The sequence below is a fragment of the Gallus gallus genome, chromosome 19 (genome assembly GCF_016699485.2).
Source record: "Gallus gallus isolate bGalGal1 chromosome 19, bGalGal1.mat.broiler.GRCg7b, whole genome shotgun sequence".
NCBI classification, from domain to species: domain Eukaryota; kingdom Metazoa; phylum Chordata; class Aves; order Galliformes; family Phasianidae; genus Gallus; species Gallus gallus.
The window spans coordinates 4430928-4457667 of record NC_052550.1 but is presented as its reverse complement, the minus strand read 5'-3'; the positions used below and the strand labels follow the sequence as shown (position 1 = coordinate 4457667).

The following is a 26740-nucleotide window of genomic DNA, read 5'->3' as shown; positions in this document are numbered from 1 at the left end:
AAGCACTATGACAACTTTAACTAGAATAACAAATGAATTACATATGTCAGCTTCCAGCTGCGTAAGGAGATAGGGGACGAGAAGGTCATCAAAATAGCAAGATATAAATAAAGTCCAGTGACAAAGGAAGCAGAGCACTGAAATGACATGGAAATAAGTGTTTGGAAGCTCACTGAAACCTTTTCAAATCTGAGTAAAATCAGTTCGGAAGCCAACACAGATCAGACTCCAACAGTTGAAGTACATTAGAAAACTCTTCCTGAACACTTTTGTTTGACTCTGAAAACTTGAGGGACCCAGAAAGAAGTCAACTTATAATTACACCAGTGCAGTCTTGACACGAGCTAAGCTCCACAGCTTAATTTATCTGAACCAGGCCCCATTATGTCTTCTGTGACTAGAAAGAAACAACAGTGACCTCTGTATTCCCTACCACCCCCATAAACATATGTTCACTTTTAAGTTCTGGCATACTATTTGTCTTGATAATACCACTGGAGCTACAGGGAGATAACAGAAATGAGACGCGAGGAATCCTCCCTCCTTCGCACACCCTTCATCTTCAAAAGCTCCCCGGGGCCATGTGGGGAGGAGCGCGCTGAGACGCCACGTTGGGCACAGCCCTCCCTTCACCAACAGTTTTTCCAGGTCAAGTGCTGTCAGGAGTTGCTGCTCAGGCACCGAGCTGCTCCCAGAGCTGCAGGACGCCTCAGTGATCTGCGCGAAGCACAGAGCCTGCACGCCCAGATCGAGTCTCAAGCACAACGCCATGCCAAGCACGAATGCTGTAGGCCCAGCTCTTATCATCGCCGCTCTTCAGTTGCAATTCTCACTCTCATTAACAACCTTAATATAAAAGGCACCAACTTTTACTGTCCTGCTCCCAGTCTGGAACCAAAGTAGCAAGTAAAAATAATCAACTTAAACCAAAATTTATATTGCTGCTGTAATTTCAAACTAAATAGGTACCTTTGCCCACAGAATCATAAAGATATGAAAAGCCCACTAAGGTCATCAAGTCCAACCATCAGCCCATCGCTCCCCTATGTACCTCTCATACTGTTTTACATTACAAAGTCTCTTCATTTGACTTTTTCTGAGCTACTGAAGTGCCATTAAGAATTACAATAAACGTATTAAACAAAGGGAAAAGCATAACAATAACTCATTAATATAAACTTATTTTTGCCTTGGAATCAAACAGGGGTTATAGCAAGTACTCCTGGTGCTATGCAATGGCACCATTCCTTCTCTTAGGCCATTGGAATAGAGCTCACCTCCCACATGTAACAGTGCCTCAGTCACTGTGGTGGTGTATGGGAGCAGCCCTACAACGTGCATGCATTAGGAAGCAAACTGTCTGTGTGCAGTTGGCCTGACTTGCCATTCTTAATACCAGCAGGTGCCTACATGGAGAATTAGTGAACGTGCAGAACTCATCAGGACAACTGGAGGTTTTGCAGCTGACAGGAGTAAAATTAAAAATGCTATTTTGTTTTTCTCTTTGCTACAGTTAGAATATTTTTGAAGCAAAATTAAAAGAAATGATTCCTGTGGAGCTGCTTAAAGCATATGGTGTGTATTTTAGCTGTGCTATAAATTCTTTAACCAAAGTGAGGCCTGCTCAGTGGGTGCGACTCCCAACCCAGCTGCCCGGGTGCCGCTCAGGTACGCTGCCTGGGATGGGCACGGTGGGACCGTGCAGACCTCCCAGCTCCTTGCTTTAACCTCACGTTAAGGAGAGGGCTTCAAGAGGCACTCAGATCCTTCAGCTTTTCAGTTGTGCTCCTGCAAAACAGCTGCAACCTTGAACCCTTGAAACCTTTTCTTCTTTCATGCTCAGATAGAGCCTGCTCTTCCCAGACAAACAATGCTGCTGTCCCTTGAGGAAAGCTCAGCTCCCTCCTCCCCAGACCGCTGCTTGTTGCTCTCCAGCCTTTGATCCGCCTTCCCAGTAAACCAGCCCAGCCCAGCCCAACGTGTGCCTCCAGATATTGACAGCTGAATGACAGCCCTGTTTAAACAGCTTTTCCTATCTGCCACCCTGCCTTCAGATTCCTGCAGCGGTGGGTCTGTGATTACAGCTCAACCTCCCCTGCATCCTTCCATAACCTGCATGCCTTCCTCCACGCTTCTCTCTGCATTTCTGAGCAGCGTTTCTCAGTTTACGCTCTCACTCTGCTCCTCACCCATCCCAGGGCAGACACGAAGGGAGCAGCCCGGCTCCCTCCTGCCTCGGGCCACCGGCTCCTCCTGCATCAGACCCAGCAATCGCAGCGCCGGAGCGTGATTCAGCTCACTGACTCAATGGAAAACTAAGCAACGGAGGAGAGAAAATTTATTTTCCATCGTGCTGGCGAACTGAACTGACTCATCTCATACGTTTGCTAGACTCAGCATAAGGGAGGAGGTGGGTAATGGGGCTGGGGCAAGGACATTGCCAGCGGCAGTCCTGTGCTGGCATGGGCTGGGTTTGGCGTGAAACCCATGTCAAGGTGTGGGTGGCAAACTGGGGTCAAAGTGCTAAAAAAAGTAAAAAATATCAGGAAGTAAGAAAGCAGAGAAGACACTTTGCAGGTGAATATGACAGCAGTTCAGTTCTTCCAGGGCAAGGCAACAAAGGCAGCTGTGAGTGCAGGACGTGTGGCACTCACCTGGGGATGCTGAGCGCCCTCAGCACGAGCAGGCAGTAGCTCCTGGAGACACATCTCCCAGGGCAGGGACTTCCATCTTCCAAGCTCTGTGCAAGCACAGGGCAGCACTCAGGACACCAGCCCAGCGAGGGGCACAGCAAAGCTCAGTGCACAGCACAGCAAAGGGGGAGGAAGGAGACACGGCGCCAGCCAGTGCCATTTTGCTTCACCTCCAGCTTCGCAGCAGGAGGAGCACGAAAGGGAGCAGGAGCTTTCCCCTGCCCATCAGCCTTTTGCTTCTGTAGCAATGATCTGGGCCCCACAACCACTTTTCTCTTTCATGGATGTCCCAAATCTTTAAGTATTTTTAAAATTAGGGCAGTGGAGTCCTTGGAACGAGTTCATTAATTCGTTGTTAATGTGTTGCAAACCTGTGTGCAAAATCTACCTGCACGTAAATACCAAAGTGCAATCTTCTGCTCATGTTTTATACTGGGATGCCCTATTAAAAATCACCAGTGCTTTACTACAGCAAAGCAGAACCAGACACTGGCTCGTACAGAGCCTTGCAGCAATTCTGCAGTGAATACAGGCATAATTCTGTATTTGGAGAAGCAGGGACTGGATTATGATGACACTCGGCAGAATCTGGCCCTGCAGAGCTCCCCCATCCCCATTCCTTCCAGCACACTTCAAGCTCTCTTTTTTTAAGGGCAGGAGAAGCTACTTCTGACACTGTGAACTGAAACAGTGCTGCCTATCTGAATTTTGCATAAATAGTTTCCCACCACTGTTAGCATTTCACCCAAACGCGTGGCAGCGGCACAGCAAGCCTTAATATAGACAGCCCACCAGCTGCCAACAGGAATTTCAGCACATTGTCAATTATATAAAAATAAGAGGATTTGGGTTGATCCCCTCCAGAAAGTTACCCTGGGAGCGATGCCTGGTTCTGTAGGACTTTGCACACCAGACGGGATGGAGACGAACCTGCGAGAGCTTCGGAAAGGTGCCCGGTGTCTGGCTGGGCTCTGCTAGCTGTGGGACTTGGTCTGCTATCCCAACCTCTGAGATCTGTCCCAGGAAGACGACAATTACCACCAAAAATACCAGCCTGACTCCATTTTGTTACATGGCTTGGCTTAATGGGACTCTCATGGGAGGGTGGCTGCAATGGGACCGCCTCGACACAAGCTCTGCATTTTGATGTGTGCTGTTGACTTCCACAACACGGAGCAATTTGTAATAGCTTTGCCACGCTGTTGTTTTCAAAGCTCCTGCTACATCACAAGCATTTATTTCTGACCACAAAATTACATTTATTCAACAGAAAGCAGCTCAGGGTCTTTAAGAGGTTAACTTCTGGAGTGCTTGGCTGCTCTCCAGCCTCTGTACTCGAATCAGCGCTAACGCAACAGCACACAACAGCACCCAGGCTAGCCGTGATTAATAGAGTGCTGAATACGCTGCTTTCCACATACACACACTTTTCATTCCCTTGCTTCCATAGATCACGGACTTATCCTCAAAATATCTGACTGAAATTGAATTTGGCTTCTCTCTCAACCGTTCATTTCCTATGTTATGCAAGGTTATATCCTTTTCTGCATGAGCAGAACCAAACCAGCTGCAGCTTTTGAGAAGAAAATGTGTTTTCAATTATGAAGCTGGCCTGAATATTGAACCACAGTTCTACTGCTACTCTAATTGAGCCATCATGGAGCGAACCTACAGGAAAGAAATTGTATTAATTAGCTTTGTAAATTTAACATAAGGAAATTAAAGGGGGTGAATATCAGCTCAGGAACACTCCTTGGAAAACACAGAAGGAAAGTCCGCCTGAAGTTCTGTAGGCACACACATTATTACAGTGCTGCTTCAAAGGCGCGATTAGTAGTTCCAGCACACCAAACACATTTTCAGCTTCTGTTGTCTGCATACGGAAAATTATTAAATTACTCTGCTGACCAAATTAATAGTTTAAAGAGCAATTCAGCTAAGTGGGGAGCCGGAGTGGTCTCATCAGAACGGCAGCGCTCTGAGAAGTGCTCGCTTTGTGAGGAGAATCTGGAAATGGATTTCACAGAAATGAAGCCCAGCGCGTTGTTTGGAGCCCGTGCCTTAAAGGGTCCTCCAAATGAGGGATTACTGCATTACTGTTGGACAGTACTGCTATGCCACATGAAAAGAATGCTAATGACCTCAGGAAATCCTTTCCCAGCCTTAAAATATCTATTTGATGACTTCACAAATACGGATTCAGACATTTTATTTCCATCCCACAACGTCAGTTCTGCAAATTCATGTAGCCCGAGAACGTAACGTTTTATCTTTAAGGTCTCAAATGTCCATCCGCTGCCACAAACACGGCGATGCAGAACGGCCTGGTGGGCAGGAACAGCTGGAAGGAGGGCAGCGCCAACGTGGAAATGATAATGATTTCATGATTGAATGGTAAAGCTCTTAAACCTCCAATTCTGTCTTGCGTTTAGCCCAGCATACTGTGAACAAGCCATGACTAAGAGGCATCCTCAGGTGAATGAGAAGCAAGCAAACACGAGATTTAACGCTGCTAGCAGCTTAGATTTCGATTCATAATGCTTTTACTTCAACCATCGTGATAAAAAATCCACACTTCCTTGAAGCACCAAGACCTGTACAAAAGGAGCTACTGCCAACAACTCATGGAAACTGCACATCTGATAACCAGAATGCTTTTCATCTGCAGCTTCTTTTGATTGAGATTAATATCCACCGAACACAGAACGTTCTGGTTTGTGGGTTGGGTTGTTTTTATATATGAATTCGTATCATACGAAAGGAAAACAAAGAGTGGGGGCAGTGAGGTGTCAGTATCCACCTCCGGGCTGAGAAGCAGCACTGGTTGCACTGATCGGTGCGTTGATTTTAAAAGGGGAACTAGCCACAGTTTTACAAGCACATGTCCCATAATGCACGCTCGGGAGGACACTTAAATATGTGAGCTTAATGCAACCTCTCCAAGTCACATCAGGCTTGCGAGGGTACAGTTCAGGGGCAGTTTAAGTCAACCTGTGCTGGCCCAGCTGCACCTCCTGCCCTCGGCTCTGCCCTTCTGCTGCTCCTCATCCAGCAGAGCCTGCAGAGAGCTGCGTCAGCCACCAACCTGGCAGAAAATAATGCCAGCACGAAGGGGAAAAAAGAAAACATGCTCCTGAGGGCTCCCTGCAGCAGCAGCATTGTGGAGGTGAGGCAGGAGCTGGGGAGACAGCCCAGGGCTTGGCCAGGGCACAGCAGCGGCCCCGTAAAGCTACGTATCTACCTCTGATTGTTACAGAACTGCACGTTCTCATCTTCTGGCTCTCCCCCAGTGCCCAGAGCCTGCAGAAAACATGGCATCCCACATGGGATTTGCAAAAGCTACTTCCCTTCTGTGGTAGTGATAATTTAACAGCGTAAGGCAAGGTGTCTCCAGTGGATCTGAAATGGAGAAAAGCCTACATGCTGAACAGAACCTCTCCTTGGTCCACCTGGAGCACTCAGCTCATCAGCCTTCAGAAAGCCTTAACAACAAACAGAAACCAAACACAATCAGATCAGTTCTTCTAGGTTTCTGAAAGCCTGTACAGATTAGAGAAACCAGAATCACTGGGTAAGAGATTCACCTGCACAATTTCGTGATGTATGTATGCTTATGAGATTGAATTTATACCAACACACACCTCACTCTTACATTAGTGAAGCGGATATCTATGCAGGAGGAGTGCGTATGAGCCACGCCAAGGCCTCCAACAGGCGACATCTAACAGCACAATATTCCTTCACTGTACCAAAACTTGGGTTTATGGTTCTTACTCGATCCTCAGACATTCCCCTCATTAAAGAACAGTGCTGAAAGCATACATACACTTCAGTCAGTGCTTTGCAAGCTTGAAACTAAAGTGAAAAGGTTTAAGAGCGCAGCAATTCACTTGGAGCAATTCTGAAGTGTAAATTTCTACTGGCAAATGGACTCACACAAGTCATTCTTTGTTCTCACAAATTGCTATTAGATATATCAAGGACAAAGTTGTTCTACTTATTTATTTATTTATAGCAGTACTTGGGAAATCAGAGAGTAAACTAAGAATTCCACGCCGCTTTTAAGATGAGAAATTGTTGCTTATTTGGGATACATATTCAGCAGGATGTGCAAGCAATCAGAAATGCAACCCTCATTACAGATAATAGGAGTTGTGTACTTAATTCTCTAGGCAGGCTTCTGAAAACATGCTCCTGAATTTCTCTGTGCGCTGATGGGAACTGCAACAGCACAAAATCAGCCACCAACTTATTACAGACTGACAAAGCCCAAAGTGCTGCTGCTGTGACTGAGCTGACTTTAAAAGCAGAGCTCTACAGCAGAACACAAAACCCCAACCCCACCACACCCAGGCTCTGATAAAGAGAGATGTAAGTTGCCAACTCCATACACGGCATTGTCCTGAAGGAGTACAACAGCCCCCATCCGGCCTGCACTTGGGGAGGGAGTGCTTCAGCTAAAACGCCCCATTCTGTGACTGGTTCAGCTGCCTTTTCGTACGGAAACCCTTCAAAATAACACCACTTGGCTTTTAAAGTTGTGATCTCTCTGATCACGCACCTCTCATGGAGCAGTGTGAACAGACACCGAGGAACGAGCCAGGCCCGGAGCTGTGAGCACTTTCTGTTGGTTTTCCAAGCAGCACCTGCCGACTTTGAGTTTTCCAACAAGCCCTCTAAAATACAGCTAAAATACAGTCTTTTATGGCTGGAACGATGTGAGGTACCTCCATAGTTTTGCACACATACATCACACTGAGTTCATTAAGCATTCCAGCCACCAAGTCACCGAGGCATACCAACAGAGTGTGTGCACCTGAGTCACAGCAGAAAGCTTACGTTCAGGGCTGCTAAATGCAGCGGGACTGGACGAGTTGAGCTTGTCCAGCACAAATGCAACGTATCACACGCATGCCAGCACACAGGGAAGCAGAACCCCTGCAATGCTCCCTGCTCATAGCTTCCATCCTGGCCTGGCCGTGCTGACAGGCTGTGGGCACACTGATCACATGGAGCAAAAACGAAAGCACGAAGAGAAGCAGAAGCTCTTACCTCTCCCTGGAAACTCTTCAGTAGTGGAGCTACCTGTTTGCGCAGGTCCTAAAAGACAGAAGCAAAATATTCCATCAGACAAATGTGAAAGGATTTGCTGTTGTCAAGTTATCTCTAACTCTGCTTTCGGGTCTGGGATACTAAAGACGTGGCTGCATTTTGTGGGAGCTTTGTTTAAAGCAGAAGTACATCTAAAATTAAGTTTGAACAAGTCTGCATTTCCAGCCTGACATATACCTGTATGTGTTGCGATAGCATTAATTAACAAAACTGTACTGATGTTAGGTGAGCACTGAACGTCTTCAATCTCATCACTCAGCTGAAACACTAATACGATTAGAAGCAAATGCCTCTATCTACCTACACAGCAACTACACCTCTGAACTTATCCCACACACGGAAGCCAGGCTTAAAGAAATATGACTGGACCATCACTCCAGCTAGGAGTGCCGTCATTCTGTACAAGGTCTGATTTATTTGTTATTCTTTCAAGGCTGCTCTGACTTCAGCCATCAGAGAGCTGGAGATAGCCACGTTGATGATGAGAGAATTGTTTGTTGGTTTCTGTATAACTCAACAATTTCCTCTTCAGAATTACGACACGCTGTACTACTGAATCTGTTAAAATACTGCCTACAGAAACACCGAGAAGTTTCTAGCAGAGTTTTACTCAGCAACCAACACACGACAGGGCAGCAGAGGTAGTTCTATCTCCTATAAAATTCTCAGGGGCCCCACTGTTAAGCTGGCTCAGGTCTCGTTTTCTTACCAATTCTCAGAAATACCATCATGTGCATGCCAGCAGAATGAAGCCCTGTGTCTCTGCAGTGGACCCTCTGCATTACTCACACGCAGCCAAGAAACTGAGCTCCTACTTCTTACACAGTCTGACAGCGACAGAACAAGGGGGGATGGCTTTAAACTAAAGGAGGGGAGATTTAGGTTAGACATAGGGGGAAATTCTTTACTCAGAGCGCGGTGAGGCCCTGGCTAAGAAATGCGGGTGCCCCATCCCTGGAGGTGCCCAAGGCCACGGATGGGCGCTGGGCAACCTGAGCTGGGGGGGCACCCAGCCCATGGCAGGGGTTGCGGCTGAGGGCTGTGAGGCCCCTTCCAACCCAACCATTCTGTGAGTCTGTGACTCCATTTCTGCCATCGTATTCCACTGCTGAGGCACAAGTAGTAACTGCACAGCACACCTACGAAAAGCCAAAAAGGAAGTGCAGGAGGCACAGCCCAAGGCCCCGGCCTTGCATGGCTCCAGCAGGGCAGCACTGAGGCTGCTCACCCAGGATGGGTGGCCCTGTCAGAAAAGTGGGTCGCCATAAACATTTGGGACATTCTCTTTTCCAGTGCAGTAACGTTTCCATCTAGAGTCACGCAGCAAGATGGACATCAAACCACACACCAAAATACCCTCGGCGCTGGGTTTAGTCTGATCTGCTGAAGGAAAAAGCAGGCTTTTGGAGGAGCGGTTGTTGTCATTTAAATGACAAGTGGCAGAGAGAGTTGGAGAAGCAGGAGCTCTTGCACTCCCTGAGAGATGGCTTAGGGGGCTGAACGTAAATGAAGCTATCAAAGTCAAATGATCGGCCAAATTTCACTGCTTTCGTGGTTACTGCACTACCACACAGCTAATCCCCATCAAGCTCAGGATAATGTCACAGCTTTATAAGCTCATTCTTCCGTACCAAACCTATAAACGCTTCTGTTTTCACACCTTAATGCTTCCTGATATTTTCTGTCACCTGTTTTGGGACAGAAAAGGGGTAAGTGCTGTCCGTATGCACCATGGCTGCCTGTCTGTAATGCCTCTCCCAGAGCAGACCTGCAGGTTGGGCAGCTTTTCCCATCTCCTGACTACATGGGGAGGCCGGGAGGCTTTGCACGTTTTATAATGTGTTTTCCTTGTAGCCTGACGATGATAGCATCATCTCTGAAGATGGCCTCTGATGACGCCATCATCAGAGAAAATAAAGATCCATCAGCGGCAAAATAAATGCCTGTATTTGGGGCCAAAATCTTAACGCACATTGAAATACAAAGTGAGACACACGATGCACAGTCAGGACACTGGCATCCTTTTAAACCTTGTAAAACGGGAAATTTACACCACTCAGGCAAAGCAGCACTTCACGAAAGTGGAAACAGGAGGTTTAAGCTGCGACCAACACCAAGTCTTGCTGCACAGCAATGTACCCAGCACTGCTCCCAGTGCCAAAGCATGGGCGAACGCATTGGCACCCACCGCACCTGCCTGCACTGACAGCAAAGCCCCGCAAGGCCGTTCAGTAAGATAAGCACATCTGCCATGCAGGTCGCTGGGCAGACAGCACGGCCAAGGAACACACCTTCCCTGTGCCCTGCCTGCGTGCCTGCTTCTCCACGCTCCCTCAGAAGCACCTATAGGTACTTCTTATAATCCCTTCCCCAGCTAAACAGCCTTCAAGCTTCAGACAGCTCGCAGCAAAAGGGACGTACAAACGAACAGGCAGAAATCAGAAGCACATATGCCACGAGTCACCAGCAAACACTGTGCCGGTGAGATTTCTTTTTGGCAGCTTGGAAACTTTCCAAGTCGGACTTGGTCTCGAAATCCGACATTAACATCAAATGGAATTTTACCTTCTTTGTCACTAAACTGAGCAGAAGGAAGGACGTCAAGTTTGGGCCCAGGGGAGCGAGCAGGGCCGGTGAGCAAGGACACCGTGTGACTCAGTGCCTGTCTGAGCGTGGTGGCCTTTAGTGCCCGGGCTGCGATCAGGACAGGAAGGTGCTCAGCTCCAGGGCTCACATGCAGCCTGCATCACCACCCCCCAGCACAGCAGCTACAACCGTACGTGCAACTGAACATGGAAACGAGTGGTAATTGATGGGCACAGCGCAGTGCCGTGTTGGAGCGCTCCGATACAATCGCATTATCCGCCCGTTTCTCCGTGCTGCCCGAGCGTGCTCCGTCTCCCTCTCTGCAGATGATGGATTGGGATGGAGCGGCTCTCTGAACAAGACTCTATCACAGACAAACTCGATATGTGAAGCAGAGACGATGAATTAGGATGCTGTATCATTGCCTGAATCAAATCGGATAGCTGAAAGCTAATGCAGCCTTTTCCTCTTTTCGGGAGCACAAACAGCGGGTTTGTATTTTGATTAAGCAGCCACACAATGAAATCCGAATCCAAACAATTTTTAACTCCCTTTCCATTCGCATTAAAAATAACTCTGAGGAAAATAAGCCAAGAATAAATCTATGGGAAAAACCTGGGCGACAAAGGCATCGTTCAGACAGCCGCATTATTTCTCTCTATCTATCTCAATACACGGCGCAGTACAAAGGACACATCAGTGGTCAGGGCACCAACGCCGTGCTGGTAATTTACTGGAGGTCTGAAGCTGCACAACATCTTCTGATCTCCCCTCAGACTCTCCATCTCATTTACTTCCCAAACGCTTATCTCTGAATGTCACAACAAGAGCCCTCTGACCCTGGTTTGATAAAGCAGCGCGGGAAGCTGAGCTCGACCTGCACGCACCTCCATCATCTGCACGACGACCGTGCTGCTGTGAAACAAAACAAAACCAAAAGAAACGGGCAAACATCATTTCCTACGCCTCTGGCCACACTTCCCGTGATCTGCTCCACGTATTGCCTTCCCAGCTGCACTGGGAAGGGCAGACATCCCCGTGAGCTGCAGCCACTTGCAGCACTGCTGACATCATTAGCTCGGCTGTTGGCACCTATCTCAGAGCTGCTCTGTCCCCAGCCAGGGCCTGCACTGCCACATCCCACCCCTTTGCATTCCCTCCTCGTTAGCCCACACAGAACGAGCAGCTCAGGCCTGGCCAGGCTGAGCCCCCAACCCTGGGCACTTTCTGTGGGAGCTACGAAACGACGACTGACCAACCGAGCAAGCAATGGAAACTCAACAGCACAGCAGGACACCCCGTACAGGTTTGCTGTGTGGGACAACGTGTATCCGTCCAATCCACGTACAGCCCCAGGAGGAGCCCTCCTCTCAGCCCCTCTCTGGGCCGTGTGTCAACCCACTGCTGCCTGCTGCTGAGACGGGGGATGCATGCAAAGAAATACACCATCTACAGTTCCTCCATTGGAGATCCTGGGCACATGTGTGGAGGTGCACCACGGGAAACAAGGCTTTATCTCTGATTGCTTTCACTTAGCGTGGCTCTGAAACTGACATCCCAGACAGTTGTCCAAACAGGCACCGTGCAGCAGCCCAGATGACTTATTTAATTCCTAAAATATAAGACAAATTAAATCATACGAGCAAACCATTTATTGCTCAAGCTAAACTACGATTTAATGAGATATAAAAGCTCTTATTGCTTAAGGGTGCTAAAGTATTTACTTGAAATCTGATCATTAAAGAATGAATCACGATGTTAACCATTTTCTATTACTTTGTAGTTATTTGGATATAGCGACGTGTCGGCGTTTCCCTGCACAAAGAGATGTGGGTTTTTAGGGGACATTTATAGATAGGTTTCAACGCAGCGCAACGATAAATAAAAAATCCCAATTTGCAGTCACCGAATGTACACCGCAGCGTTCTGCAATATTTCAGCTCCCAGATCTTGTGCAAATTCCATTAGCTTTAATTATTTATTAGCAGTAGATTTAGATTACTGTTCTTGACCTATTTTTCAGCGCACGGACCCACCCAGCAAGAAGTGAAAAAATATTCCATTTGCCAAGGGCTGCCTCGGTGTGGGCTCCGAGCTGCGAGGAGGGAGCGGAGCTCAACACATGTGCTGTGATTCGGAGGGAGACGCTCCCATTCGGGGAGGTTAGGAAGGGAGGGAGGTCAGGGAGGTCAGGGCACGCAATGCAGGATGGAAACGGGAGGAGATGCCCCGAAACGCTGGGCGGCATCCTCAGACCTGCAGAATAGCGAGCCCGACAGCTGACTGCTGGTGGAAATCCCGTCCTTGCTGCAGAGTGTGGCTCCCAGTACCCACACAACCACTGGGGGCTCCATTTGCGTCCTGTGCTGGCAGAAGCAGAGCCGGCTCCTCTGGGCAGGAGGAAAGTGGAGCACTGGCAGAAGCGTCCCGCGGCCGCACTGCTGCTGGGGCTGCCACTCTGCACCGCTCATTGAGCAAATCCAAATGCAATCTTCCTCCGAGCTCAAATAAACCAAAAGCTAGCAAGCTTACCCTGGGCTTATGCAGCAACGTGTAAGCAGACCGGCTACCTCACAACTGTTTAAAGAATCAGCTGTGCAAAAGAAGAACTCCTGCACACATATATACATACATATGTCTATATATATACACGTGGACTGTGTATATCATTAAAAAACACTCCTTTTTTAACCTAACTTTACAAATGAATGCACAGAACCACGCTGAAACCTCACTGTCATTTATAAACCAGCAAGTTAGCAATGGCTACGAAAGACACTGAACAGAAACAATTCGGAACTTTAAAACCGGAGTTGCTAGGAAACAAAAAAGATCATTCAAACAAAAATGACTCAGGTAGGAGAGCTCTGCAAAGAGCCAATTCCAAGCAAACGAAAGGCTGATCGCTACAACCTCGGTGTAGAGTGGGGAGCGTCTGAGAAACAGGGAATTATTGTGAGCCTTAAAAAATTAACGTGCCTAATGAGAAGCTAATGACATGGGCCGTGACTGTGCAGAAAAGGCACCTACGAGTGCTGTGGTCCAATTAACACCACCAGTTCAAACACAGACTAAAGCTTCACACGGCGGATTTTAAGCGAGGAGTATTTAATGTGAAACCATAATTGCGGCGGTAATTTTCCACCTTCCCTCCACCACCGGCAGAGCTGTGTGTGAATCAGCACATCCTACCTGAGCCACAGGTAGAAGGCTGAACCCGGAGTGCCAGCGTGGGGATTCTCTCCTGCTACGTAGGGATGGTGCAGCCACTGAAAACATACACGGTGTGGGATCCCAGAATCACAGTCACAACACGGCTGGAGTTGGAAGGGACCCCAAAGGCCATCTGGTCCCACTGCCTGCAGTGCACACAGACACCCACAGCTCCATCAGTGCTCACAGCCCTCCAGCCTGACCCTGGGGCTCTGCAGGGGTGGGCACCCAGTACCAAAACTGCAATGAGGTAGAGTGCAAAAACGTCCCAAATATAAGTGCAGTGCTTTAAAGACAGGCTAAGTTTGGAAGAAGAATAATCCTGTGTTAAATATTAGAAGAAGGAAAGAGATTTTATCCTCCCAGATCCGTTCTGGCCGCAGGTGAGTCAGGGCCGGGCTGTGCGCTGACGGGACAGCAGGTATTGCAAAACCTTCTGCTTACCATTCCTTATCACACAGCCGTGTTGTTAACCACCAGCACACCTGCGTGCAGGAACACAGGTACGCGTACTGATTGGTATCACTACAGTCAGCATTCCCTTCTTCCAATGCACGTATCGGTGCTGTTGGGCTGGGGGTGCCCTGTGCAGTGCAGGCAGTGGGACCGGGCGGCTCTGGAGCTCCCTTCCAACTCAAAGCACAGTGCGATGCTACGATTTACTACAACTAATTCAGCACGCCTGCTAAAAACACCTCAAGATCAATCCAACCGTCATCCTCCTGACCTAAATAAGAACGAAACACGGCGCAGATCTTTTCACATCACTTCTGTACGCGAGGCTATTGAAGGGAAAACAAACTTTTGCTACCACGGTGCTTCCCGGCCAAGTTCCCGCTGAAGCGCTGTGCTGCCCATGTGCTCTGGTAGCACACAGTAGAACTAAATGAATCATCCAGATGAAAGAAAGCAAAACCTCGCTGCAGCCTTCCTCAATGCATTCAGTGCTCGTTAGCTGAGCTTAAGAAATAAAAATCCCACATAAAGCGCCCTGGAGCAGCAGCAGCTCCTCACGCTGGAATATATGGTCTCAGCTGGGAGCGGTTCCCAAATTCATATGGCCAACTGTGAACTGCCCCGGTGTGCTGTGGGGGATGAGATGTCCGGGGGAAGAAATGCAGAGGACTGAGGATTTAAAAAGGAGAAGAGACAGAGCTGAGTCTGTGCTGTTCTGAGCGCTGTTTTTCCATCACGGAAGGCATGCGAGCCCAGCGCTGAATCACAATGAACTCAATAACAGATTAAAATGAGACATACTTGTGTAACAATAAATCAACGGCATTAATACAAGCTTATCTGCTCCTAACTCAGAAGGGGGAGGTGACAAATTGCACTTAAGGAAAAACAGTTTTACTGTTGCTAGCACAAGCCCAGTGTCTATAGGAGACTGCTAAATTTAGCGAGCCGGCTTTTGATTATAGCAACGGAAATGAATTCAAGGTTTTTTTGTGTGTTTTTTTTTGTTTGTTTTGTTTTTAAGATGCTCCAGAACGTTACTCATCTTCTTGACCCTGCCACCAACAGCGGAGCCTTCAGGGCGCTGGCCTTCCTCCTGCTCCTCCTCCTCTCCCCTGAGCCGCGCCGGGTCACAGCACTGCGGGCACTCGGTGGGGCTCCCAAATTCCCTATCTCTTGGCTGGAGCTGTTTGGCTCTGACAGATGAATCAGAGAAGTCCATAAACGTCGGGAGGATTTGTGCAGACTTTTCCTTGTATGACTATATATGGCAACTGCAGATGGACTTATCTACCATCACTTCAGCCCAGGCTGCAAACTTTTTACCTTATTCCTAATGGCACAGTTCCTCGGTCTGCAGTGCCATGGAATTGGACAGACTGTCAGATCCTTTTCCCAAAAGCATCTTCCCACTCTTTACAAGCCTGTAAGGGCGATGCAGGACAACACTTGGATTGGGATAGGTGGAGGTGTCTGTCAGGCAGGGTGGGGTGGGCTGGGCCTGGTGAGCTCCGAGGTCTTTTCCTGCCCTGATGTCTCTGTGAAGATACTCTTCAGTAAAACCTGAACTGTTAACAACCCAGGATTACTCTGAGATACATTTATAGGTACAAACAAACCAGAGTGAGATGCTGTGAAACTCACGTCTTCATTTACACTGAAGGCGTGCACCTGAGCAGACTGCAGGTATCTTCCATCACAGCTCACCTGAGACACCCACCAGCACCAGCAGCAGCCCGGCATAAGTGGTAACTGAAGGGAAAAGGGGGAGGTCCAAACTGGCTGATGTATGCAGGGACTGACAGAGGAATTCCAACAGCGCCTGCAACAATCCCTAAATCCAGAAAGATCTTTTCTTTTAGCTTCTTGCCACCACTGCCTTTCGTACGTGTCCATTTTTACACTACCTCAACTACGTCCAAAGCAGCAACATGTGATAAAGGGCCCAAAGCTTCCAGCCAGATCCAGATCTGCTCCAAAGAGCACCGAGTCCAAGCAGCTCCCAGCACAACACTTCCAACGCCCCTCAGAAGTGACAGCCACAGCCTCCGAGGGCTCAGCACGGAGAAGACTGCGGCTCCTCAAACCCAGCAGTGAAACCTGGGCAGATGGGCTGCAAGAATGGAGGTCAGTATGGAGCTGTGTGTGTGTGAGGGAGCGATGGCAGAGCGCGGCCCTGAGGGGACGGAGCCATGGGGATGAGCTGAGCCGGGAGCTGCGTGGACTCAGAAACTGCTTTATCAAACTGCTTCCTTTCAAGTGTTGCAATGAAAAAATATACGGACTAAAATAAATGGAACAACCACCTTCTGAAAAGGAAACTGACGGAGATGGTAGAACAGCAGGGAATGGAATGAGGAACTGAACAAAAACCCCTGGCTGTTCCCGGGCCGCGTTCCTATCAGCACAGCTCTCCCAGGAGGAGCATAAGGAGACAGGCAGCACCAGGGATGGCAGCCCAGCTCCTGTGCAGGCAGCCTTCCCCCAGCACAGCCCCCCCTGCGTGGCGGGGATGGAGGGACCGGAGCGGCCCTCACAGTGTCACAGCCCTCCAGACCTCAGGACTGAGGTAACTCATTTGTGAACGGGATTCATCAAAGCAGACAATGCTGTCCAACACGCTGTGTTTGGTGCTGCTCTTGAAGTTATCATTACAAAAGCAGGGAAATGTCTCATTGCCATTATCAGATAATGGAAGCAGAAACAGCTGTTGGCTCCCATTGCAAAAGGAGGGATGGAATTCAGCTCTATTCCATACACTTTTAACAGGGTGGAGCTTAGGGAAGGGCAGCAGTGATTCCCCTTCCATCCTTCTGCTCAATACTTCTGACAGCTCTAACTCATACTCCGGAGTGTGACCCATTAAAACCAGCGCAATGAAGCACGCAATGTGTTCGTAAAGCTCATACTTATCTATATTTATCTATATGGACAGAACAAGGGGGCATGGCTTTCAGCTAACAGAGGGTTCGATGTGGGGAAGGAATGCTGTGCTCGGGGCGGTGAGGCTCTGGCTCTGCCCAAAGGGCAGCGCTGCCCCATGGCTGCAGGTGCTGAGGCCGGGGATGGGCACTGGGCAGCCTGAGCTGAGCACCATCCCATAGCACAGGGCATGGGGCTCCGTGAGCTTCAAGGTCCCCTCCAACCAAAGCCGTTCTGTGATTCTGGGATCCCGTGTTTAACAGAACATCAGACAGAAGCACTCCGTCACATGGTCTGTAATGGGGGAAAACTTGGAAGAGCTGCACCGAAACTGCAAAAGCAAAAGAAGCAAAGGAGAAACGCCAATCCCAACAGTGTGAAAATCATGGCTTACGCAAACTGGAGTATTGCAGTATAAATCACACTGCTTACATTAACTAATCAGGAGTTTCAGCTGATGTAAGTAGGAAGCCAGAGTTAGGAAAACCTATTAGAGCACTGCCGGAAGGTTCACTAATGGCTGTTCTGCCCCTTATCAGCTGCACAAACAACAGTGGGCGTTAAATCAACCCAGTGACCCACGGAGCTCTCCTGCAGGAGGGGTACGGAGCTCAGCTCAGCCAGGAGAGCTCACAGCACCTGAGGGTCCCCTCGGAGGGCACATGTGGAGTTAAACCTTCAAACTGCTGTTTCCAGCCCCCCCCCCCCCCATCAAGTGTCAGCTGTGATAAGCCGAAATGAACAGCCCTGCGCTGCGCCACTTCAAATCAAAGGGGAAAAAAAATTCTTTGTGCTATTCTAGGTATTTTAAGTTGCATATGAGCATGGTGGCTAAATATAGACAGCAACAACAAGAGGCGGCATTGTCCCTTTGGGCACACTGAATATTATCTCAGAATTCCCATCTTCCTGGGCTGAGCCTCTGTTTTCTTTTCCTCCTTGTTGCTTTTCGTACTCAGCACAGTGTGTGTTAACCCCTCCTTGGTTGCAGATAGGTCAGTTTAACCAAGAGCGGCCTTGTGATTCCAAGACCATTGGTAGTTATCGCCGTGGGATTAGAGGAGCACCAGAAATAGTTGTGTTTACTTAATGCTGTCATTACATTAGAACGAGATTCGGCTAAATAATGAGCTCCTAGAATAGCAACGTATCACTTGAAAACCGTCTGTCAATAGGGCTTGAATGTGAAGAGGATGTTACACAAGACCGAAAGATTCCACCAACCTAAGGGTAGGAATTGACATTTTTCAGAACAGATGTCATTGATAATTTATAGATGCCTTTAAAAATTAAACTTTATATAGAATCCAGCTTAAAAATGGAGTGTTGTCCACGTTCTGAGTGCATCGGGTGCATTAAGCACGAGCGTATGCTTCACTCAGAGGTATTTAAATACTTGAGAAGTCGGGAGCAGCCACGTCAGCCAGGTCGTGTTGTGTTCAATATTAAAGGCTCACAGCAGTCCGCTGCTTCCAGTGAGTGCAGCACTGCTCCTGGGGAGCGCTGTGTGCACACTGGGGGTGGTGAAGCACTGCAAAGGCTGCCCGGAGAGGACTGATGCCCATCCCTGCACACCCCCAGGGTCAGGCTGGAGGGCTGTGAGCACTGATGGGGCTGTGGGTGTCCGTGTGCACTGCGGGCAGTGGGACCAGATGGCCTTTGGGGGTCCCTTCCAACTCAAACCGTTCTGTGGTTCTATGATTAACACCTCATCTTTGTTCTCAAGGCAAACACACTGGGCTTGCTTTTGCCTCTCTTCATTCTCCAACCATTAAGCTGAAGACCTCCCGCATACCAAGGTACCCCCTACATTCAAAACAAGCTTTCAAGAAAGCACAATCTTGAGGCTACCGCTGCACTGAGTGCTCTGGTTCTGTATGAACACATCATACACTGACACCAGAACTCCCTGCACCATTTGTCATAGGGCAGCACAACGGACACTGCCCGCCTCGCTCTGTAATTGCACAGCACTGCTGACTGGATGCCGAAATCCTCCTTCCTGCTCATGGCCAACATAAATCAAAGAAAAAAATCTGCTCTATTAAATCTATTTGCTCTGGGAGAACGGGGATTCATCATCTTCTAAAAGAAGTGGTCAATAAGATTCAGACGTGCTTAGTGCAGACCTGGATGAGTCGGGACGGCACAGGTGAGGCTGTGGCTGTGTTTGGAAGGGATGCACGAACAGAAAGGTGAATGCTGTGCTTATTTCAGCGGGCTGTGGGTTAAATGAATGGGAAACACAGTGGGCTTTTCCCTCTGCATCCCCTCAGGGACGATCCCTAGCACATCATCCCGAGAGACACAGGCAGGAAGAGAGCAGATAGGGCTGCTTGGAAAGTCAATCTGAAGTGGATGTTTCTTATGTGGCTGTCACCAATGGCAGTCTGTCTACACTGCACATGGACAAGTGACCTTGTGTTCAAGCAGCTGCAGCACCACTGCGGCTCTGCTGGTGCAGAAAAGGGTCCCACAGTGATGCTCAACACAAAAAGCAGTTTGGTTTCACACTTGGGACAAGAGCTTGGTCCCACAGCACAGAAAGGAAGCTTAGTTATCACAACCACGTAGTACATATGGAAATTAATATAGCTGCATTGTACTGACAGCTTTGGGAGTTGTCAAATTAACCACAAACGAATCTCTTTTTCTCCTCCCATTTATGAACAGGACGGACTCATTCTGCTGCTTCACGTGTTGGGGTTCCGTTCCAGCAGCTTAAAGCCCCATGTGGAACCCACACCCTTCCAGCCAGGCCTGGTGCAGCGCTCCCAGCGTGATAAAAGCACTCTCCCACAGGTCCCAGCCAGCCAAAGGCAGCCCTGGACGGCCACGCTGCATCTGGTTTCACTTTCCAGTAACAAAACAAAACTCTCAGGCTCTATTATGTGCGAGATCCAGCACGAAGGCTTCCAAATACACTTTGAGAACGAATTAAATGCTTATTTTAAACCGAACCGACGCTAAATACCGAAGTGAAACCCAGCTGATGAGCCTGCAACGTTTTGTGTCTGATTATCTTCCTGAAAGACGAGCTTTTGGCTCTGCGGACGGCTGTGCTGGAGGATCAATTTCCTGTTCGCATCAAGGCTTCCACGCATTGGGTTCAGCTGATGTTGGAGGGCTTCGGTCCGCCCTGGATGCAGGACCAGACACAGACGGGGCTTTGGATGGCTGAGACAGGGGCTGCTCCCGGGGCTGAACTGCACCGCTGCTCCCGTTGGCCTCAGGGATGCTCGGCGCTGTGTGCGCTCAGCCCAGCATACAAACTCCATGCACCACTTCCAGAACTCCGTGTTTTGCTTTCGTTTTTTCCTAACGTGCCAGCAGACATTTGTGAGATTCATTCCCCTCCTGCGTTTGATACAGCCAAGGAGGGAAATGAGATTCGTAAGCTATAGCCTTCATTCTGTTCCAAAATATTATCCCAGTAGCTAAAAAAAGACATGATTTGCTCCCACTATTGTTCCTTCTGACAGTTCCGTATTGCAGCCAGCCTTTCTGCTGCTAGGGATTCAGAAGTCATCTTTATATACTGTTTACTTCTGCGCTTCCTGCACTCAAACATATGATTTTACGTATTTGTACTGAGGAGCACAAAGCGAGGTGCAGACGGGACAGCGTTGGCCTCTGCCCCAGCACAGACCTTCAGACAGGATACACGAGGACAGACGGCCGTGGGTTGGGGGAATGCTGCTGACACGAATAGCAGACAGGCAGCAAATGGGAGCCCGCAGCTCCAGGAGCCATTTCCACGCCGCATACTTCCCCGGGAACATCACATGGTATAAAAAATGAGCCCGCTGTGCTTTGGTAGCACAGAACAGCTTTGGTTGGAGGGGACCTTTAAAGCTCACGGGGCTCCATGCCCTGTGCCATGGGCTGCTCCCAGCTCAGGCTGCCCAGTGCCCATCCACAGCCTCAGCACCTGCAGCCATGGGGCAGCTGTACGGGCAGTGCTGAGCCTCACCGCCCCGACTACAGCATTTCCTCCCCACATCCAACCCAAACCTCCCTCTTTCAGTTTAAGGCCATTCCCCCTTGTCCTATCTATATCCAATTTCAGCCCCAGACAGAAGCAGTGCAACCAGAATTAAAGGCATCTGCTGCTCTTTTATTGCAATTGTTGCCAGCCGCATTAGTATAAATTTGCGGAGTGTTTTAACATATTTTCATTCGAGCTTAATTAATTTTCATAGGAGTTTGAGCTTAATTAATTTTCACACAAGTTTGAGCTTAATTAATTTTCATAGAACTTTGACAATTTCCTCATTTGTTGTTGAAATCACAACACGACTTTTCCATATGCGAGGCAACCAGAATAATATCAGCTCGCAGAGTCGTTCTTGGACCTGTTTTTGTATTTCACAACCAAAAATACTCCCAGTGTAAACTGTTAACTGAAGCCCTGACAAGTTTTATTATAAATATTCCCAGCTTTAAAGAGAAATTTGAATAAATTCACTTAGTGTATATGCAAGGCACAGTTTAGGTCTGACAGCTTCAGATTGTGCCTCATTTATATGGAGCAGCGATCAAACTCGTTAGGGAGTGTAAGAGCGGAAGGAGCAGAGGGCCGAGCACTGCTGCATGGGATGCACACAGCATGGGGACAGCTGCACCTGCACACAGCTCCCCGTGCCTGCCCGTGGACAGGCAGGATGCAGCCCAACCCCTCCTGTCTGTGCTCCGTGCTGCCCAGCACCGTTTGCAGTGCTCGGTACCTTCACAAAGCTCCGTGCGGTGGGAGATCACATCTCATGCGCTGCCGTGTCCTTGAGATGCATCTTCTGGGCACACAAGCTGTGATGGTAATCTGTTGCGTGCGACGCTAAATCTACTATTGCTCCGTTACAATGTGCCGTAGTGATAATTTGTGCACACTTGTGCTACAAAGAGAAGTGCATGAGCAGATGGGAACGCAGCGCGCAGGCACTGCTGCACAGAGCGGTGCTGCCCCATCCCTGCGGTGCCCCGGGCTGCGGATGGCTGCTGTGCAGGCTGAGTTTAAGGTCCCCTCCAACCCAACCGTGCTGTGGTTCTGTGGGTCCGGGTCCTGCCTGGGATTCCCTGCTTCAGGCCGGGGCAGCAGGCGTGCAGAGATCCCAGGCATGGGGTGCTCCGTTCTGCTTGGATGAGAACTCCAGGCCAAGAGGAGGATGGAAAAAAATGGGGAGAAAAATAATAATAATATTAAAAAAAACAGGAGCTCAGTTGGAGAAATCCAGGCTAAAAATACTGGATTGACCTTGTCCTGTGATATACATGAATTTCAAAGGACAATGCAGTGATTAAAGATCAGACACACACAAGTCCTGATTCCTTACACTCTTTCTGCAGGTACGGACCGCCGGAACCCCCTGAACCTTCTGTCCCATCTTCCCCTCATCTGGGACTTCAACCCAGCTGCGTTAGGGCAGAATTCTTCAAGGTAAGAACAACAAATAAAGTGCATTAATGGCCCTCAGCACAGACTCTGAACCAGCACGGGCTCCTGCCCACCTCTGTCTGGTCCCACTTCTCCAGCAGGGTACGAAAAACCCTCCCTGCCCAATCCTTCCTACCAAACTATTAATGGCAGTTGGGTCTTGTGCTTTCTCATCAAGTGGTACCTCGAAGCCACCGACAGAACAACCACTTTTAAATTACTCTGATTGGGATTTTCTCATTACACAAGCTTTAAGGAGCTGCAAGCTTCGTGTAGCAGCCTTAACTTCCAACCCACACTCCGCTTACTTTAGATAGGGTTGCTGCTGAATTTTCCTGGCTAAGCCCCGTGATGTGAACTGCTAGGAACTGGTTCCAGGTAACTTATTAAGCACCAGTTGGTAGATTTAGAATGGCATTCTCAATCATCTCAATCTGTTCCGACCTTGGCTGCCCTTGTCAATGGCCACATCCAGTTCCAGACCTGCAGCTCCTGGTGCTTTATCTGCCAGCAGCAGTGCAGAATCAGACCAACTGCGAAGGGCCATTTCCTGACATTAAGCCAAATGGGGACAACAGGGAAGGCTGGGATTGCTGATGCATTTCTTCACTACTTTGAATATAAGCCATTAGCAGAGCAAGCAGAAAAATCAGGGTAGGTAACAAGTCTGATTAATACCATGGCATCCCAGCAACTTCAGCTGCTTAAAAAAGCTCTACTGTACCACTGGTTTCAATCAAGGTGTGTCAGATAACAACGCTCAGGTCCAAATCTTGTAAGAGATACAGAAGTCTGGGGGTGCTGGGATTCACAAAGCAGTGACCTCCCTGGTGGAGAAGAGAAGGGATGTGGGGAGCAGTTCCATTGCTTCTCAGAGCGAGAGCTCTTCCATGCTCAGCACTGAAGTGCTCAGAAAGTTGGACCCGATGGCCTCTGTACGTCCCTTCCAACTGAACCACCCGGTTCTACTCTAAACGTCATCTGTGCAGCTTTGAATGAAGAATGCCTTACTCACAAACCGCCCTGGGTTGGGAGCTGTGCACTCTCCATGCCCACTGATGCGGTGCTGTTGGCCGTGTGCCGGGATGGCTGCTGCAGGTTGTGTGGCACCAAACCTGCTCACCTCCATCCTCCTCCTGCCCGAAGTGCAGCTTAAAGCGACCTCAGTCCAAATGGTGCACGTACCTTTTAGCCGAGAACATTTAGCAGCGATAATTACTAACCAATTCCCTGGATAATTAGCTCATAAAAAGCGCGTTTTTGCTGTGGATTGCCAAACGCTCCGCTAATCATCTCACACCACCTCCCCACTGTAACAATTAGTGAGGAACACTTTAAAAACACACAAACGAGCACTCGGAGCTCAGATGCAGTGGCCTGGCTTTCACAGGCTGCACAGAGCTGGGGGTGCTCCAACCCGGGGCTACGAGGGCAGGTGGGATGGGGCCCTGCGCAGCCCCAGCTGGTGCCTCATTCACCCTCTGTGAGCTGGAGGCAAAGCACCGTAACCCAACGGAGCACTGCTGGGCCCTGAGCTGTCCGTGTAACTGCAGGCTTGCTTGTTCCACCCCATCCATAAGGACTGTTTTCTCCCCGGGCACCGACGCTGCCTTGCATGGAGCGGGGATCGCCGCGGTGCTGGGCTGTGCCGTGCCGGAGGTGAAGGCATCTGAAAGCCAGCACTATGTACAGCGTACACATGGCAATTTGTTACTGTGAAAAACCATCTGTTTCTCGGTATTACAATTCTCAGAGGGGAAATTATAGCTAGCGTTCAACATAAAACATCAATTTAAACCATCAACTATTCATAATTTCAATTCTTTATTGGAAACCAAGGACATAAATGTCAGGGAATAAAGCAATATTTCTTTTATTAACTGTTCCATTCATCTGGCTATTAAATAAAACCAGGACCTTAATAAATAGCATTAGCCTTTGTACTGACAGCCACCCCAACACGCACCATAATTCTAAATAAAACACATTATATTCCCAGTATCTTTCGGCTTGAAAGTAAAAATTAGGACTAAAAGCATTCGGAAAAGTACCTTGTACACACAAGGCTTTAAGGAACGACAGCAACAAAAGAACCCCCCCTTCCCCCATGTGCAGGCAGGTTCCCACCGCCCCATGGCCGCATCCCACCAGCAGTCACATCCCAGAGGACGCAGCGGATTCCAGCACTGACGCTGCTCGCCTGCAGCCAAATGGAATTATTCCGTTAATCTCCTGCTCACAGATACGATGTCTGCCCCCAAAATAATAATAATAATTACAGCAGTAATGATGTTAAAGGAGGGAGTGGATGGAGAGCAGGGGAAAGGAAGAACGGCAGCGATGGGGCACGCTGCTTACAGCACGTCATCAGCCATCGCTGCCAACAGAGGGGTCTGCATTTGAGCTACGGGGTACTGCTGCAGTTTGGCTTTTAGGAGTGACACACAAACACACCAATATCCACTGAGTGGGACACAATGGATCTGCTGTCATCCTTTTCAAACCAAGGCAGCCCTCCGTCTGCTTGCCTGAGAGCTGCACAACCCCACCTGGTGTGACCAGATAACGCCATGCAGGAGCCGCCCCAAGAGCAGCACAAGTGTTCTCTAAGAGCTGAGGAGTCCTGAGAAGTCCACAGATCCTCTGCTAATGTTCACATAATTGTCCATTATTCCTCCTTGGGAGCAGCTCCCCGCTCTCAGCACTGCCAGCATGGGGTACTCAAGAACACCATTACGGGGGAAAGGAAGCACAACTGTAATCAAAACAATGATTACTCTCACGTTCATTTAAATGCAGAGTGAGAAATGAATACAGAAATATTCACTTGAAAGTGAAAGGTAAGAAATTAACTTTTTCCCCATGGACATCAGAAACCTAACCTCAAAACCAGGAATTACTTGTGCATTTTTTTACATCCCTTTGGAGCACACATTAGTTTCTCCTCCTGCATTTAAATGACTGTGACGGTAATCATTGTTTTGATTGCAGCCGTGTTTCCTTCCACCCAAAATGGTGTTCTTAAGGACCGCACGCTGGCAGGTCTAAGAGCAGGAGAGCTGCTCTTAAGGAGTAGTAATGGACGATTATAAGTGTTAACAGTCAACCCACGGACTCTATGAGAGCTGCTCATCTCTTCGCTGCACGACTTCCTCCAGCTCCACACGCAGCAAAAACCATCCCGCCAACATTAAGAGAAAAGCAGTAAGATTAAAACACAGTTGGCACTGCTTAAACATGAAAGCATCTTCTCCATCTTCTAAAGCTCCTTTAAGAAGACAGAACCAGGATGGTGAAGTCAAAAGACCCCCAAACGTTCAGAAATTGGGCTCTCAGGAGAAAGGAACAACGATGCTTGGCTTCATTAACCAATATTAACCACATGTATCAGCCACAGAGTTCAAACACAGCACGACAATCCCAGCAATGTGAGGCGCTATGCCAGGGAGGAAGGAGAGCTGGGCTTTTCTCCCAGGAACCCGATCTGAAATCCTCTGTCACGTTCCTTATGATGCCTCCTAACTGCACCTTCACAGTACACAACACGTCACCAACGCTGTTTCAGTGCCTGTCAGGACACCTGGTTAACCACGTTTAATAAGGCACTTAATTTCCTTACAGTATCTATTACTTGCATCCCCCGGAAAGTTATCAATTCTGCCCTCCCACCCCTTGTCTTCATCCATTAACATCAGCGAGCTTCTGAATAAATGCATAGACATGCATCTCCCAACTGGGTCTCCGGTACGTACCGTCACTGTGTGTTTACATCACTGGACTCAGTAAATTCAATCACAGTGTCAGTAGAACCACAGCAGACTTGACTCTGCACATTTTTAAGGAGTAAAAATCAGGGCAATCAACTTCTGTCACACCTTGTTACTGCTGCCTTCAGGTTCTGGAGCGTGTACTCGAGCATAATGCTGAACAGGGAGCGCCCTGGGATTGTGCTCAAAGAGGAGCATGCATGGTGCAAAATGCACAATGAGATGGAGGCAGGGAGCACAGGGCTGAGAAACAGAAGGGCTGTCTCAATTATCAGCAGCTGATCCAAGATTCAGATGCCTGTACATAACGAACTGCCCAACATCTCTGGTCACGACGAAAGCACAACATTATGCAGTACATTTTATAATGGGAATCTACTCTCAACTCCATTGGAGAACAAAGAATACAGTCCAGAAAAGAAGGAGATGGAGCCTGGGTACCTTTATCAGCAACTGAAAAAACCCTACAGAACAAATAATAACCTGTTTATAAGTGCCTCCCATTGCTGAGCAATATAAAGTACTTTGCACTTTCATACTGAAAAGCTAAAAAAAAAAAA

At 48.6% G+C, this 26740-nt stretch overlaps 1 protein-coding gene across 8 annotated transcripts in view; it reads right to left on the bottom strand.

Annotated features, from left to right (window-relative positions):
- CUX1 (cut like homeobox 1) overlaps positions 1-26740 on the bottom strand; it is a 227015-nt gene that overhangs the window by 134005 nt on the left and 66270 nt on the right. For all 8 annotated transcript variants that reach the window (NM_001290201.2, XM_015295631.4, XM_015295633.4 and 5 more), the window contains exon 3: positions 7746-7793. In NM_001290201.2, coding sequence (NP_001277130.1) covers positions 7746-7793 — 48 coding nt within the window. The remainder of the gene's footprint in view (positions 1-7745; positions 7794-26740) is intronic.